The sequence below is a fragment of the Rhyacophila brunnea genome, unplaced genomic scaffold (genome assembly GCF_057557595.1).
Source record: "Rhyacophila brunnea isolate RB1 unplaced genomic scaffold, BYU_Rbru_1.0 scaffold_13, whole genome shotgun sequence".
In the NCBI taxonomy this organism is placed as follows: Eukaryota; Metazoa; Arthropoda; class Insecta; order Trichoptera; family Rhyacophilidae; genus Rhyacophila; species Rhyacophila brunnea.
Genome location: NW_028232785.1, coordinates 20,065,642 through 20,081,993, shown reverse-complemented (window position 1 = coordinate 20,081,993; position 16,352 = coordinate 20,065,642). Strand labels below are relative to the sequence as shown.

General features: G+C 34.8%; 1 protein-coding gene across 11 annotated transcripts in view; it reads right to left on the bottom strand.

Moving 5' to 3' along the window:
* Positions 1-228: 228 nt before the first annotated feature.
* LOC147076861 (lymphotoxin beta receptor inhibitor) overlaps positions 229-16,352 on the bottom strand; it is a 37,560-nt gene continuing 21,436 nt past the window's right edge. For 4 of the 11 annotated variants that reach the window (XM_085940517.1, XM_085940520.1, XM_085940519.1 and 1 more), the window contains exons 7-8: positions 9,432-9,557; positions 229-1,529 (exon numbers count right to left, since the gene is read on the bottom strand). In XM_085940517.1, coding sequence (XP_085796643.1) covers positions 1,384-1,529; positions 9,432-9,557 — 272 coding nt within the window. In that variant the 3' untranslated portion in view covers positions 229-1,383. Of the gene's footprint in view, positions 1,530-8,878; positions 9,558-16,352 lie in introns of those variants that run through there. The other 7 variants (XM_085940527.1, XM_085940529.1, XM_085940528.1 and 4 more) reach the window with 3 other exon arrangements.

The following is a 16,352-nucleotide window of genomic DNA, read 5'->3' as shown; positions in this document are numbered from 1 at the left end:
GACTCAAACTCAAAAATCAATCAAGTGGCCAAAATATTAACGGAAACTTGTACGTGTACAGTTGGCCATTTCACAGTTCACCGTGAGGTTTATAATAGATCGGTATGCACTTATAGATTAAATTCATGAATAAATAAAACATTTATTACAGTGATTTTATTTGACGCAGACGACCCGATTGATTCGTCGAAGAATTTAAACCAGTCATACATTTTTTTTTTTGACCATGTCCGATCTTAAGTGTACGGCCTGAGTGGACAGCGTTCGGCGGGGCGTGTGCAACTAAAACGTATACTCATCAACAGAGGTTATGTAATTTACATTCCACTGACGTTAAAGCGTCAATGACATTGAGCTACTTGTTGGCGAATTTACAATCTGCCTGTAAAGTCGCCCAGTGTCATCATTGAACAAGCTAACAAGCAGGTTGTAAACAATCTACAGAAAAAAGTTGAAAGCCGGTCAACTTTACATGCTACACGCCGGCGTGTGGGCCTACTGCGTCTGCGCAGTAGAGAGTAGTAGCGACCTCCCGGTAAAAAAACGAACTACGTTCTGTCAAAATAGTCGCTAGCTTGTTGGCTTCTCAGCGAATGGAAAGTTTTGTGTGTCATCATCACAATCGCAGTAGCTGAATCGCCCGCTTTTAAATTCGCCAACAAACAGCTTGTAAAGTAGCTCAATGCCATTGACGCATAAGAAAGTTTTTTTCAGGTGAACTCAAAATGCTAAAAATTTAGATATGTTATTTTGACCCTAAGGGGCCGAAATATTCTTTGCTAGGCGTCAGTATGTGTTGTTAAAACTAGCAACAATACCTCGAGATGAATAAGTTTAAAAATAAATTAAACTAGGTTGGGACCAAAGATGTTTCGTGTAGAAGATGGAACCTTCCCTATCAAAATCACAGACTGAAGCAAGTTTCTTTTTTATACAACAGCCTTTCAAACTCATCGAAAGAGTTACTCAGTCTCTATGAAAATTAATACACCTAGGGTCGTATTTTTTGATTCATTTCTATATGGTTAGGTTAGGTTAGGTTAGGTTAGATTTTTATTGACATATTTGGATGGAACTAAAAAGTCATAAAATAAAATGTTTTAATAGAAGTCATTGTTTATTGAATCCATAGGTACAGCTTTGATCTCGGAGTAAGGTAAAATGAATTTAATGCAGAACAATAAAAATCATGTTATAAATACGTCATCATATATAGATGAGGATTGATTCTTTACTCATTGCGTTAGTGTTGACTAAATCTGTATAATATTGATTTGTGACATTTTTTATATACATATTACATCAATGGCAGTGTAATGGGATTTTGTACATGATTTCATTCAAAAGATCAATTTGAAAGTGAAAACACAAAATGTACGCTGGTTAAGCATCAGACGCGCGTCTGAACTCTTCATATGACACATAGCCGTCTTTGTCCAGGTCGATTTGAGCTAACGCCGGGTCGACGACGCTCGAAAGTTGTTCATCGGTGTGGATGCTTTTCAGTTTGTTGACTTCACCAGGTTCATCTATATATAGATAGAATTACGTAAGGTTAAATACGGACGTAGCAAAAGGTTATACGTCTGATACAAAATAAGTAATTTGCTAAACTTTGTCAGTGACACTCATTTGTTTTCATTGAACCAAGCATACAAACTACAGATGGTGCCGGTTAGTTTTTAAAAATCAATTAAGTCCTGCCTAAACCAAACCACAATAGATAAAATTTATTCTTCTATCTATTAGCCGGCTCGCACATCTAAACTCGTCTCGTCTATTGCACAGCCATAAATCAAACCTCAGAACTTTGCTCCGATGTTGCATATGAAGACCGTGCACATAGGCGTCTAGCAACAGTCGCGCGTAACCTCTCGAAACGTTGATATATTGAATGCAATCGGCTAGCCGGTATAAGAATGACCAATTCGTAGCGGATGCTTTTGCGTTCTGGCAGCTTTGACTAGCAGCCTGAGACGCATGCGATTTGTTGCTAGCAGCACTAGATGTTTTTTTCATACTAAAAAGTCGCATTTCATCAATGTGCGGAGCTCCATTTGGCAACGTGTGTTTTGTGAATAACGATGATATCACTTTTGCGTATATGAGACATTGTAGACGCAACAAGTTTAGATGTGCGAGCCGGCTTAAATATCTAAAATTATGTATGATCTATATTTGGGTTTAATTGAATTTTAAAATAACCAACACTACCTGCAATTTGTAGTCTTAGTTCAATGAAAACAAATATGTACGACTGACATAGTTCGGTGTGCATTTTATGCCGGATCTTAACAGCCTACCTTCACCCTTCGCCAACTGCTTCCTATAGAAACAGGTTTCTTCAACGTCTTTGTTTAACGGATTATCCATGACATGTAGTAGGTATGTATAATATAGAAAGATTTATAACAAAATGTGGTGACTGCAATTTTGTTTGTTGAGATTGTTGGACATTTCATATGTTGGGGATCGGAAAGAATCAAATAGGTAATTTTAAATAAAAGACAGAATTGTATAAAAAAATTTAACATAACAAAAACAGAATATTTATTCACACAAATCGAACGACAGAACAAATCAATTACACTAACGCTCATTTTTCATTGTAACAATATAACAAATACCTACACCAATAATAGGACATCACAAAAACAATAATATAATATAAAGAAAATTGTGACAATACTTTCATTAAATCAGCACAATACGATTATATCCCTCACCCACCGACAGTAAAAGGTAGGTTGAGAAATTTAATATTGACATTCTCAATCAAATGTGAAAAGACTTAGAAATTCCGCATAGTATCAAAACCAAAAAACTAAAACACCTCGGACACATTACGAGGACAAAAATAGTTATCCTCGACTTGTTATCCAGACAAAGATAAATGTCAAATGTAGCAGAGAACGACGCCGCATTTCGTGGTTTATGAACCTCTAATTGGTACGAGTGCAGCTCTGCCGAACCGTTCCAGCTTTATCGCCGTGATGGTTAGGGGATGGCACGATAAAAAGATTATGTTTGATATTTCGGTATTGACAAGATGCCGAGTATCGAGTATCGATACCTTTTCTATCGATATGATAGCCTTAAGGCGATACATCAGTGAAACGGCAAATAATTTTCAACTATAGGCGCGACGAAATTTTGGACTCGCTCCCTACTCGCTGGCATTCTGAGGGAGAACGTCGAGCTGGGCACACGTCAATTTGTTTCGTGATGGCAACGGGCGTATTAATTCTTTAATCGTGTAAAGATGACTAAAAACATTACCCATTTACTTTAAAAAGAAAACATGTCAATGAATATATTATTATTGTTACTAATAGAACAATAAACAGAACATTAAATGGATGCATGTTGGATTTATATGTCAAATTATATTTCGTTTGGCATGCGTCATTTGCACCCGCGACCCGCAATTCGTGCATCGCCTAGCCACGATCTTTTTAGACCGTGCCTCAACTGAGGTATAGCCTGAAGGCCCACTATAGGCAGGCCGTGACACGAAACTGTAAACTTCGATGGTAGTGCTAGTTATTATTGTTCATACTTCGAATGTAATATGGTAAACTGTTATATAAAATAATGATTGATGCATATTGAAATAAATGGTAAGAATTTGAACGAAATATGCAACTGAAAATCTTCAATTATTGCGAATAGGTTATCACATTGGATTTGAAGATAATCAATAATAACAATTAAGGGAACACACGAAACTAATGTGCTTACCCTACTGAGTGTGGGTATGTCAAGCTACGGATCTCAAGTGTGGAAAAGTTTGGGATAAATAATTTAAAAGTTACATTCGTATCATAATAATATGCATTATAATATTAATACTATCGACTGAAGGTACTTGATGGAATTTGAATTTAAATTCTAATGGATTCAAGCTCTGTACTATTCCATTTAAGTGGTTTTTTGCGATCCAGGTTTCGCCTTTCGGCATCTTCAGACGCCGTGTACACTCACCAAAGGTATACACACACTGACAACGAACACTCTTAACTCTAGCTTATATAATAAATCAATACTGACGATTTACACCTCTTGAGTGTAGTATTTTTATTGTTTATAAAGAATAATGATCTATTATTAGGTTTTGATGATTTATTATAAGATGCTATCGAGTGTATTGTTATTAATAAGATAGGGTTTTTACTAATTAGGTTTTTTACTGACACTTCAACTATTCATAATTTGTTTATTGTATTTTTTGTGACTTTTGACTTGATAGGTAGGTAATGGAGTTTTTACCTACTTTATTGTATTGATTTATTATATAAGCTAGAGTTAAGAGTGTTCGTTGTCAGTGTGTGTTTACCTTTGGTGAGTGTACACGGCGCCTGAAGATGCCGAAAGGCGAAACCCGGGTCGCATAAACGACTTAAATAGAATAGTACAGAGCTTGAATCCATTAGAATTTATATGCATTATAGTTTGTCACGTAAATGTAACTTACTTTCAATATTTGGGGACAGATCTGCGGACATTTTTACTTAGCTTGACCGTCATAAAGTAACCTGCTTCAAAACCTTGATCCACTCCGATGGCTTTTAGAATTCTATCTTATTAATCTGTTCTGCGTAACTAGCACTAACATGATTGTAGTTCACAATTCATTGCCATGGTTTGCATATAATCGGTCTTGCCCTAATCCCATTCGGTTTCATGGCTTTTCACAGTTGTATATTATTTTCAATAAAGAATGCCACATTCAAAAGTATTGTGTATTCAGTCTTGAATAAAAAAATCAATCATTAGCCTTGACATTCATAATATATGAAATTTCTATCTCCATAGAAGAACGTTTATCTTCAATATTGTTGGCTGAAACCTTGCAGATGCACACCGTTGATACTTCTGTCTCAACACTTCTTCATTGGTGATATCACCAGACCAAGATGTCTTTAACCTTTTCTATGCCTCACGATATTACTATACAGTATCTGACAGGCCGCAGATTTTTAACGACACATGTTGAATGTAGAGCGAAATACTGATAATTTGTGGCTTAGTAGTTCTTAATTATTCAAATAGATGTCACTGTGTGTTTAATTTTTTAGATTATGCAAATCAATTGACAGTGGCTAGTAATTTGTGTTTAAAGTCGGACGAGATAACTATATTTGTATGTGCGTCCTGTTGATTATGGCCTCATAGAGCGAGAGAACTCGCTGAAGGCATAGAACCAGTTAAAGACCTTCGATAAAGCCAAACCTCGAAAAAACTAAAACAAAATCCTATTTGTGGCTCCACCATAGATTATTATAATAAAAAAACAATTTTGTACTTTAAAAGCAATAAAGAATAACAAAAACTATACAATAAATAGAATTACATAACAAGATTAAAAACTATGATATTATAATATGATACGTCTATTTTCAAAAACTGATAAATCCACATGTCAGAATTTAACAAAAAAATACATGTGTAATTTTCAAAATCTGCTGAGAGTATCTGAAAAAAATGATTGGAGGTGTCACAAGATTTTCGGTATTTTTTGAAACTGTCCCCCATTTTTAAACCACCCTATAATTTGTTAATAAACGCATTCATTGAAAACAATCAAAATCAATATAATACAATGTTATCATGGAAATATTTATTGAGTTTGTATTATTTTCACATTTCCTTCAACGTCCCCCAATATTTAAGTCACAAATAATTAATTATCGTACTATATCAGACTCCCTCCCTCCTTTAGGGTATGACATCATATGTGGGTAATACCAGCCCCTTAAAGAAATAAATCAAAATTTTGTTTACTACAAATATTAAATTGTGGATTTGTCTGCATTTGAAAATGGACGCTTCATATTTTTGTACAGCGTAATTCAATCATACATCAAGTCACATAACGAGGGCTTAGTGTCAAACAACACTATCTACAAAAGTGCAACTTTACAGGAGAGCCAAAAATCGTTATTTTAGATTCTTGTAACTCAACAAGGGAAATGTTTATTTAAAACCTAATGTTAATATTTTATGATTTATTGTGTATTGTACATTTATCTTACTTATAATGATGTTAAAATTTATAGGGATAGTTTTTAAAAAATATGAAAACAAGGGTAACTTATGTAGTTAGCGTTAAACTTTACTGACGATTTAATAAGAAATTAGAAAAGATTGACATAACGTTGTTTGACTATCATGTAGCCGTAAATGTAAAATAACGTTATCTAAAAAATAAAAAAAAACACTTTTTTGTAGATAACGTTGTCTGACTTTAAGCACTCATTAAGTCCTATGAGTTTAAACTGTAACTGGGCGGAGTCTTATGAAGTTTTGCAATATAATACAATTCCACAGTGATTTTGGTGTGGTCGAATACGTCTACGTACAGAAAAAATCTGTAATTTGTCACATTAAAAGATGGTAGCTTATTTTGACGTTTCATTACCGTGCACTTTTGATATTTTTGTGATTGTTCATCTAAATATTATAAATAATTAAAAATAAATTACTAGGTATATTCTGATGAGACCGTTATATTGACAATATCTACACAGTGCAGGTTATTTATTATCAGACTTTTTTTTAAGAAGAATAGTTATTAGCCATTCGCACTGACCCATTGGGTCATTGCACTGGATCAAACGCACATTGAAAAAACAACATGATTTCTTTAGGAAGATGCGGCTTCAAACCTGTGACCATAGAGGTATTAAATTAAAAGAGGGGCAAGGAATCGGCTTTCTCATACAGCTGAATGAAGCAGGCGAACAATAGCCGACAACTGATAAAAAAAATGCAGGGCATCACGGAGGATTTACTTTAGTCATTTTGTACGTACCCATCTAATATAATGTTAACGTTCAAATTTTGCCACAAATTGATTACCTCACCATACTAGCCTGCTTCACCATACTTTCATATAACCTGCCGCCCCTAGCCTGTGACCCACGGCTTCGTATTGATACAAAGACAGGTACTCTCACAATTAGGGCAACGCGGGTGTATTATATTTAAGTTAGATTTTGTTAACACGCCCCATCCTGTCGCCTTATCAAAACTAAATTATTACAGATATTTTTCCACACACTATTTTTCTGTGTGCACGTCTGAACTTGGCGTATATTACGAACCAACCAAATCAAGTGTCAAAACCATCGAATTGATAGTCAGAATTATTTCATGTAATTGGTATTTACAATCCAACGATCAACGTGGATCGTTGAATTTGGTTTGGGTCTCCCGGTGTAATTAAACTTTGACAATGATTTTTATATAATAATTATAATCTGTCAATGTAATGACGGCTTAATACCAACTAGGCCGGTGTTGTTTTCTTCAATATCTCTGCAATTAAAACAGTTTTAGATATACATCACTTGATATACAAATGTATGACACCGTATCAGTGGCGAAGGGTGGAGGTAGGCTGTTAAGATCCACCATAAATAGTGCACACTAAACTTTGTAAGTCATACGTTTTTATTTTATTCGAAATAAGACTACAATATACAAATGGTGTTGGTTAGTTTTTTAAATTACAAATAAACACTGCGAAAACCAAGCCATAAAAGATAATAGACAAAAAATACTCGTATATATATAAAAATATCTAAAATTATGCAATTAAATCATACATAACTTTGGATATTTTATAGATAGAATAATAGTTTTATCTATTATAGTTTGGTTTAGACAGGGCTTAATGAATATAAAAAATGAACCAACAATATGTGTAATCTGTATTCTTAATTCAACGAAAATAAATAAATATAAATGAAAAAGTGTACCAAAACTATTATGGTTTGGTTTAGGTAGGGTTTAAGTGATTTTTAAAAACTAACACACCATCTGTAAGTTGTAGTCTTAGTTCAATAAAAACAAATACGTATGACTAACAAAGTTTAATGTGCACTATTTATGGCGGATCTTAACAGCCCACCTCCACCCTTCGCTACTGCACCGTATATTATTATGCGAAACATATTTTTATACAAAATTATTTTACAACTATGTGTATATAAAATCATATAAATAAATTAAAATAAATGAGTCGATAATGAGGAACAATGAATTGTGTAATATCAGAGTAACAATATAACGTGGTGACCACGCAATCATCATATTTACAGTGGTTTTCAAAGTGTGCACTATATTATGTCTGTAAGTGATGCAGCTTAAAATACTCGGGCAAAGAAGTAAATTTCTTGTCATACTATAATAAGGTCTTTACCAAGACAAGTGTTAACTTGTCGTTGAGAAACAGCAGTGTTCAAGGGAGGAGGTAGGCTGTGGAGATGCGGCAAAAAAGATGCTCACTATACGTCAGTCGTATGTTTTCATTGAACGAAGAATACAACTTGCAGATGTAACGTATGTAACGATGCCTACGTAACCAAACCATAATAGATAATAATTAAAAAATATTCATATATATATAAAATATCTAAAATTATGCCATGAAATCATACATAATTTTGGATATTTTATAGATATAAAAATATTTTTTATCTGATACGGTTTGGTTTAGGCCGGGTTTAATTTAATTTTACAAACTAACCATCACCATCTGCAATCTGTATTTTTGATAAAATGAAAACAAATAAGTATGACTGACAAAGTTTAGTGTGCACCATTTATGTCGAATCTTAATAGCCTACTTCCACCCCTCGCCACTGCTATATACACAGGATGTACGAGTAACGCACGATAAAGAAACCTATATTCGAGAAGCCGCAAGGGCTGGTTAGCCTCATACAAGTTGGAGGGATAGTGTCGAGTTGAATCTAAAGACATGAATGTCCAAAACCGTGGCATTTTAAAGACCTCAATGGAGCGGATGCTGGGGGTTAAGACCCACATTGGGTAGTAGCGCCGGGAAGAAGAATAGTATAGAGAAATTCACATGGACTTACGCTGTGAGTGAAGCAATTTAATTATAACTTTTGAGAGTACATACTATTATATATATTATTTTTAACATTACAACAAACCACAATGTCCAATGACAGTAGTGTAATGTATTTTGTAATTGAAGAGAAACAAACAAACACCCCGGCTTTGAGAAAATCACATAAATATACTGTGACCTCACCGAGTTGAACTCGGGGCCCCCGGATGAAAGGTCAGTGCCTTACGCACTGGACACCGACTAGATCGGTTAACAATAATAATTCAATTCATTAAAGCGTTTACATAAAATTTGATAATGAAAATAGTACTATAGCTAGGTGTTTTTACTCAGTAGCTGTGTCTAACTTGAGAATACTCATAATATGTCCACTCATCCCATTAACTAATGGGTATTTTTTTATAAGAACGCTGTGAAATGAAAAAGTTTGAAAACCACTGATATAAATTATTAAAATGTTCTTTCTTTTATTGATAATTGTATGGTGACCACGCGGCACCTTCAAAAAGGCTGGCAAGTGGCGGAGATAATTTCATTTAATCGCTACCGGACATTTTGAATTCCAAATAGTCAATGTATCCGTCGTGGTCGAGGTCAGTTTTCGACATCACCTCGTCAACGGTCTCAGCTAGACTGTCGTCAGGTATACCAACCGCGTTCGCATCCTTGTCACCTAGCAAAGCATAGACAAACAGAACAGATAATGACAATAGACAACAAAACACAATGCGAAGAAAGCCAGATCAATTTATTCAATACGGGTCATACTTGAACTTATTAATGGAAACCAGCTTATTAAATTGGACATCACTATCAAAATACGTTAAAGACATTAACTAGATTTTTCAATATGCACCTTTATAACAATGTAGGTTTATTAAATTCAGGTGCTGAGGGATGAAAGTGAATAACATATAAGTAAAAAACTAGTTTTCAGAATAATATTATCTATTTATGCATGCTAAAAAGATTCACACGCCACGTTTGTATGTCAAAGTTATACCTAAGCATTTTATTACCATAACAATACGTTTAGTTGCTACGTAAACGTAGCATGTGTGTGTGAAAAGTCTGTTTTACAGGATACAATAGTATATAATATAGAATGTTGTATTCATTGTAAAACTGTATAATATTATTATACAGTTTTACAATGAATGCAACATTCTATTCATTATCAATTGGATATTACAAAAAACTTTTGCAAAGACAAGCACGAGAAATTATTGTTTTTAATGTGACCGAATATTTAAGTGATGAAAAAACAGTACAATTTGAAATATAATATTGTTAAATCGGCAAACGAAGCAACTGACGTACCTATCAGCATCATTCAGGGAGTAGGAAAGGCAAAGAATTGATAGATATGACGTAACATAAAATTTTTGATCGGTTATTCCTTTAACCCATTCACTGCGGACCAGTTAATTACCATTTAATTACCACATTTAATTAACATGCTAATAGTATCTAATGGCAACGCACCAATTACGTTGGACGCACGGGATGGGTTAATTACACTCCGAATAGATGGAAAAATGCTGTGAGCACGATATAAAAAAAGAAGATTCTTATAGGGCAAGTGATTTAGGTATAGACACACATATCGTCACCTTACTATTAAGACCTCGTAAGTCCGATACTATGGAAAAATGAAGTTTGTTCGACAAAATTTGAACAAAAAAACATTTTAAATCATATCGAAACCTCAGTTATCTAGACTATGCTGTCCATCTATCGACAAATTTTAAAAACTCATAGGTCCCAGGGTTTCAAACATGGAATTAAAATCTCGTATTTCACAATTTATACGCCCACGGTGGCCGCGCGGCATAAGCGTTGGACTACAAAGCCGTGGGTCCCAGGTTCGAATCCTGGGTCTGGCAAGTACAAAAATTGTTTTTCAATTTGTGTGTGTCAGGGTATGGACCTAATAGGTTGAGCAAGTGGCTGACATCCATTTCTCGTAAAAAAAAAAAAAAAAACAAAATCTGTCAATACAAACCTCCACTCTGTGGAGGCCCATATGATCCTATCAGGATCGGACATGGTCGAAAAAAAAAAAAAAAAATTTCACAACCAGTGTTAGCAGATTCATCAATTGGAGAGGTGTTTAACCCATTCGATGCGGACCTTTTAATTAATATTTAATTACCTCATTTAAATAATAACATGCTTATTATATCTAATGGCCACCTGATGGGCAACGCACCAGTCGTGTTGGACGCAGCGAATGAGTTGAAATATTGTTTTTATTACGTTTTTCCTTCCCCTCAACATTCTTCTCAAACAGACTTACGAGGTTTTAACAGTAAGATGACGATATGGAAAACTTGATAATAAGCATTGGTGCGGAGTCGGATGACAGCGATGATTATTATTTTCAGCACAGAACAGTGAATCTGATGAGATGTCATAGAAATGCGCGGTTTATATTGGAAGTAATTTAATAATTCATATTATTGAAAGTATTTTTAATGAATTGCTACGTGTAATACGGGCTGCCGTTTTCGTAACTGACCAAAAACTAGCGACCCCACTCGATCTAAAAAAATTGTTGTCTAGTTATAATGTGTCATTGATTCTCACAGTGGTTTAATTTATTTTGAGTAAAATTAAATAGTTTTCAATCAATTGAATCAAAAAACCCTTGAATGGAATATCTGCTTTTTGCTTTACATAATATAAAAATGTGATGTGGAAATACGGAGGTCAATTCTTGGAGCGTTGTGAGAGGAAAGGATGAATACGGAGGGGATGACATTACAAACACCAAGGCCTGAACAAAAACGATGCATGAGTGCGAGTGAGAAAGTATTCGGCACCCTTATAATCTCTGCGACACGCGCTAGAGTAAGATAAAAGGTCTACATATGTATGAGTTAGTTTCCAAAAGTGTCGCCGGCAAATCATGGCGAATCACTTCACTTAGCGTCGATAACCTGCGAGCTCGTGTTGCTAAAATTGCTATTTTTTGTGTTAAACATAAAGTCAGTGGTAAATATTTTTAGTTAATTAAGTAGAAAAGATGGTTCTGTGTGTTGCATTAAAATATGGTAGCCGTACTGATAAGCAAGAATATGATATTAGTTTCATAGGTAAGTTGATACATGTTCGTGATAATTTATTTGTATATTATTATATATTTTAATATCAGTGACCTAGTGTTTTTTTAAAATCACTTAAATTATGGGTATTTTTACCTAATGGTTGCATTTTGACCGCTTAAAAATACTATATAACTTAAAAAAATAGAAAATTATATTTTAATTCTGAGCGTCTAGTGCGAGCACTAGCGAAATGGTCTATGGTCTCGAACATTTGTAGACGAATGCGTTCGCTCGCCCACAAACCAAACGCACGGCACGCGGCTTCATTTAGCAATGCAACGGATGGCGTCTAGATGTATCTATAGTCTATGACAAACACCAATGCCCTGAATCGAAAGTTAAGCACAAAATTTAATTAAAATGCAAATTAATTACAATTTGATTTTCACTTTGGCATGCGATGAGTATTATGAAAGTTATGCTTGTGCAAACATTAGTCTTCTTGATATTTTTAAATATGATATCCAATAATGGCAATAGAAGCTTTCTAAATGTTGTGTTGATGATGAACGCTTTGTATTTCTTGGACAGAGCACAGTCATCCGGAGACTACAGATAAAGGAACGGCTTTTGACAATACGTTTGAGATGCATTCTGTAGTTTTTTGGACATATTGTTCGGTGCAGACCGGATAATCTGGAGATTGGTAGTAGCCTCTAGTGAATGCGAAACAGAGGAAGAGGGTCGGTGTATGGAGCGGCCACGTGAAGAAGCAGACGATCGAGAGGAGTGGAAAGCCTTGGTCGCTCAAAAGATAACCAAATTTCAAAGTGGTCACACTGCACCAGTAGCGAGGGGTGGAGGTAGACTGTTAAGATCCGTCACAAATAGTGCATATCGTCACTGTTCTGGCAGAAGACACTAATTCGAAAAAATGACATATTGAGTTAGTTATACCAAAATGTTCCTAATTTCAAACTTTACTGTCTGGAAACCTTCATAAAAAATAAACAGTCTTCATTTTAAAGTCATACTTTTTACGATTACTTAATAAACTCACATGATAGACCATTTCAAACATTTTAACAACTTCAAAGTCAAATTACTCAAAACTAGTATTCTCCAGTTAGTGTGTTCTGCCAGAACAGAGACGATATTAAACTATGTTAGTCATGCGTATTTGTATTTATTGAACTAAGACTACAATTTACAGATGGTATTGGTTAGTTTTAAAAAATATAATTAAACCCTGCCTAAACCAAACCATCATAGTTTTGGTGTATTTTGGGCGATACGACAAAATCGTGCACACTTTTTCATTCATACATATTTGTTTTGCGTTAAATTAAGAATACATATTACACATAGTGTTGGTTCACTTTTTTAAATTCATTAAGCCCTGTCTAAGCAAAACTATAATAGATAAAAAAATATTATTCTATCTATAAAATATCCAAAGTTATGTATGATTTAATTGCATAATTTTAGATATTTTCTAGATAGACGAGTATTTTTTGATTATTATTTATTATGGCTTGGTTTTCATAGGGTTTAATTGAATTTTAAAAATTAACCAACACCATCTGTAAATTGCAGTGTTATTTCAATGAAAACAAATAGGTATGCATGACAAAGTTTAGCGTGCACTATTTATGGTGGATCTTTACAGCCTACCTCTACCCTTCGCTACTGCATTGTACAAGCATTATAGTAATAATAATGAAAGCTTAGAAATATAACTCTGCAACGTGACATGCACTTATTTATTTGAAACATAATATTATTAACTGTGCCATGCCAAAAAGGTGTTATTGACGCTACATGGGAATAAAATCAAATATTATGACAGGCCTTTAGCCTGGGACTAGCCAAGTGAGATAAACACACATCGCAAACATGCACTAATAGCAAAAAAATGTCACCTGCGGCGCTGTTTCACTTCAAGCATACTAACATTTAATAATATGTGGTTACTTACAATTTTTGATTATTGTCGATATTTGACATGTCCATAATTGTGCATATCAACATAATAGTGGGTGTATTAAAAATACAAAAAAATTACTAAAAATATCCTTAATTTTACCTTGATCACCATTTGGAATATGCAACTGTAGATTGTCACATTGCCTTTAACCTTAGCGATAAGTAGGGGGTCCGCCAAAGATCCTAGCCTGGGGGCCCGCTTCGGGATGTGGGGGCCATGATCTAGGTACAGACGGAGGACCATCTTTTCTCATGAACCGTGCGCATGAAAAAGATGGGGTATATTGTTTTTAACTGACCGGCTGACAAATCTTGTCAGTTTAACGACAGTTGCCAAAATTGGCAGAACGGTTAGCTGCGCTAATAAATAACCTACAAAATAAACTAAATGTTCTGTTAAAATTTCCGGGTTTGCGAAGTGTTCCATTGCAGAAAAAGTTTGGGAAACCCTGAGCTAGATAATGCGCCTCAAATTTGATGGTCTCGATTAGTAGGAAAACCGAGACAGTTAGTCCTTCCGCTGACAAGAATACTCAAAAAAGACGCGACTGAAACTAAAATTCCAGCCAGTATCTAGCTAATGTATTTCAATGGCGGCTCGCTGACGACAAGACTGGAATCTCTCAGTTTAAAAACGTCTGCGACTGAAACCGAACAGACACGGTATGCTAGTCTCCCAGTCTCTCAGTTTCCAGTCACCCATAAAACAGTGGTACCAATATCAGTAGATTCAATGAAAAATCATATTTTCTTACGAAAATTGGTAGCACTGAGCTGAACTAAACAAGCAATAACAAGTCAAGACGTCAAAAGTTAAAGATGGGCGAACCGATATTTAATTTAAAATATGTGGCAGATGTTGAGAAATACTCCTGCCTGTATAATTACAGGCTGCCAGAATATTTCCGTAAAGATATTACGGAAAAAGCTTAGAACGAAGTAGGTAGGAAAGACAATGGGTTTGACAGTTTGAGGTTATGAGGTTATTAGGTTTCAGTAATGCCGTGTGCGAAGCATCAGTCACTGGCCAGTTTGAGTTCCATCACCAACTAGTTTGTCAGATTTTAGTTTCTCCATGAGAGAAGGGCGGCTTGTTTACCTACAGAGAGACTTATGAGTGCTAGGGTTGATCGACTGGAGAAGGAAAGCGAGGAACCGGGCAGAGTGAAGGAGTCAGTTTGAGGCAGCCAAGGTCTATCCTGGGCTGCAGTACCAGAGAAGAAAAAATAGCTATAGAGGTAATTCATACAAAAAAAATAACAGTATATATTTTACTTAACAAACATGTTTTTTTATTTATTCATAACTATTATAATTATTACATCTTTTAAATACAAAATTCAATTTATTTATTACTTAAATATACACAGGTGTTCAGTTCTAAAGTGAATTGAGTCCAAAAAATAAAATAATATATTAGTTTTTTTTTTAATAAATAGGTACCTGCACAAACTGTTGGCCATTTTAGGACAGTCTTATGAAGAAGTCAAACGAAAGAAAACACCACCGTAAACCCTGGTAACTTTGTCCATATGTCGAAATACGTCATAATATGCTTTTCATTCACAGTATGCCACAGTGGCGAAGGTTGGAGGTAGGCTGTTCCGAGATAAATAGTTCACATTCATTGTACATATAGCAGTACAATGCCCTAAATATGAACAACACAGAGTACAGCTGCAAATTGCGGATATCTTGAGAATGTCGACGAATTGAAAGGTGTCCTGGCGGTGGGTAGGACAGAAGAGCTTGGCAGAATCGTAAAGTTTTTTAACAGAATTGGAGTGAGGGCCTGATCGGCGGATCCTCTTCTAGATGAGAAGAGGCGATATGACAGCGAGTCGCTGTCAAATCCTCAAAAAAAATTGTCCACATTAAACTTTGTCAGTCAAGCGTATTTTTTTTCATTGAACTAAGACTACAATTGCAGATAGTGTTAGTTAGTTTTTTAAATTAAATTAAACCCTGCGTAAACAAGCCATAATTTAGATAATAGTCAAAAAATATTTTATAGATAGAAGAATATTTTTTATCTATTACGGTTTGGATTAGGCAGGGCTAAATGAATTAAAAAAAAAACTAACACCATCTGTAAGCAAACAAATAAGTGCGACTAAAAAAGTGTGCACTATTATTGTTGGATTGCCCATAGCTTAAAAGCTAATAAACATAATTTGTAGTCTTAGTTCAATGAAAAAAAATAAGTATGACTGACAATGTTTAGTGTGCACTATTTATGTCAGATCTTATCAGCCTACCTCCACCCTTCACAAGTGTATGCCACGTCTACATATCCCGTCAGGCATGTACCGTGACATAGTAGCCGTAAGAAGCCCTTTAAAGTTGTACAGAAAGTGTCCATGATTATTGTTTCAATAAGGCTTCAGAGTTCACTTTGAACAGACTACGCCTCAGTTTAAAGCGCGGAGATT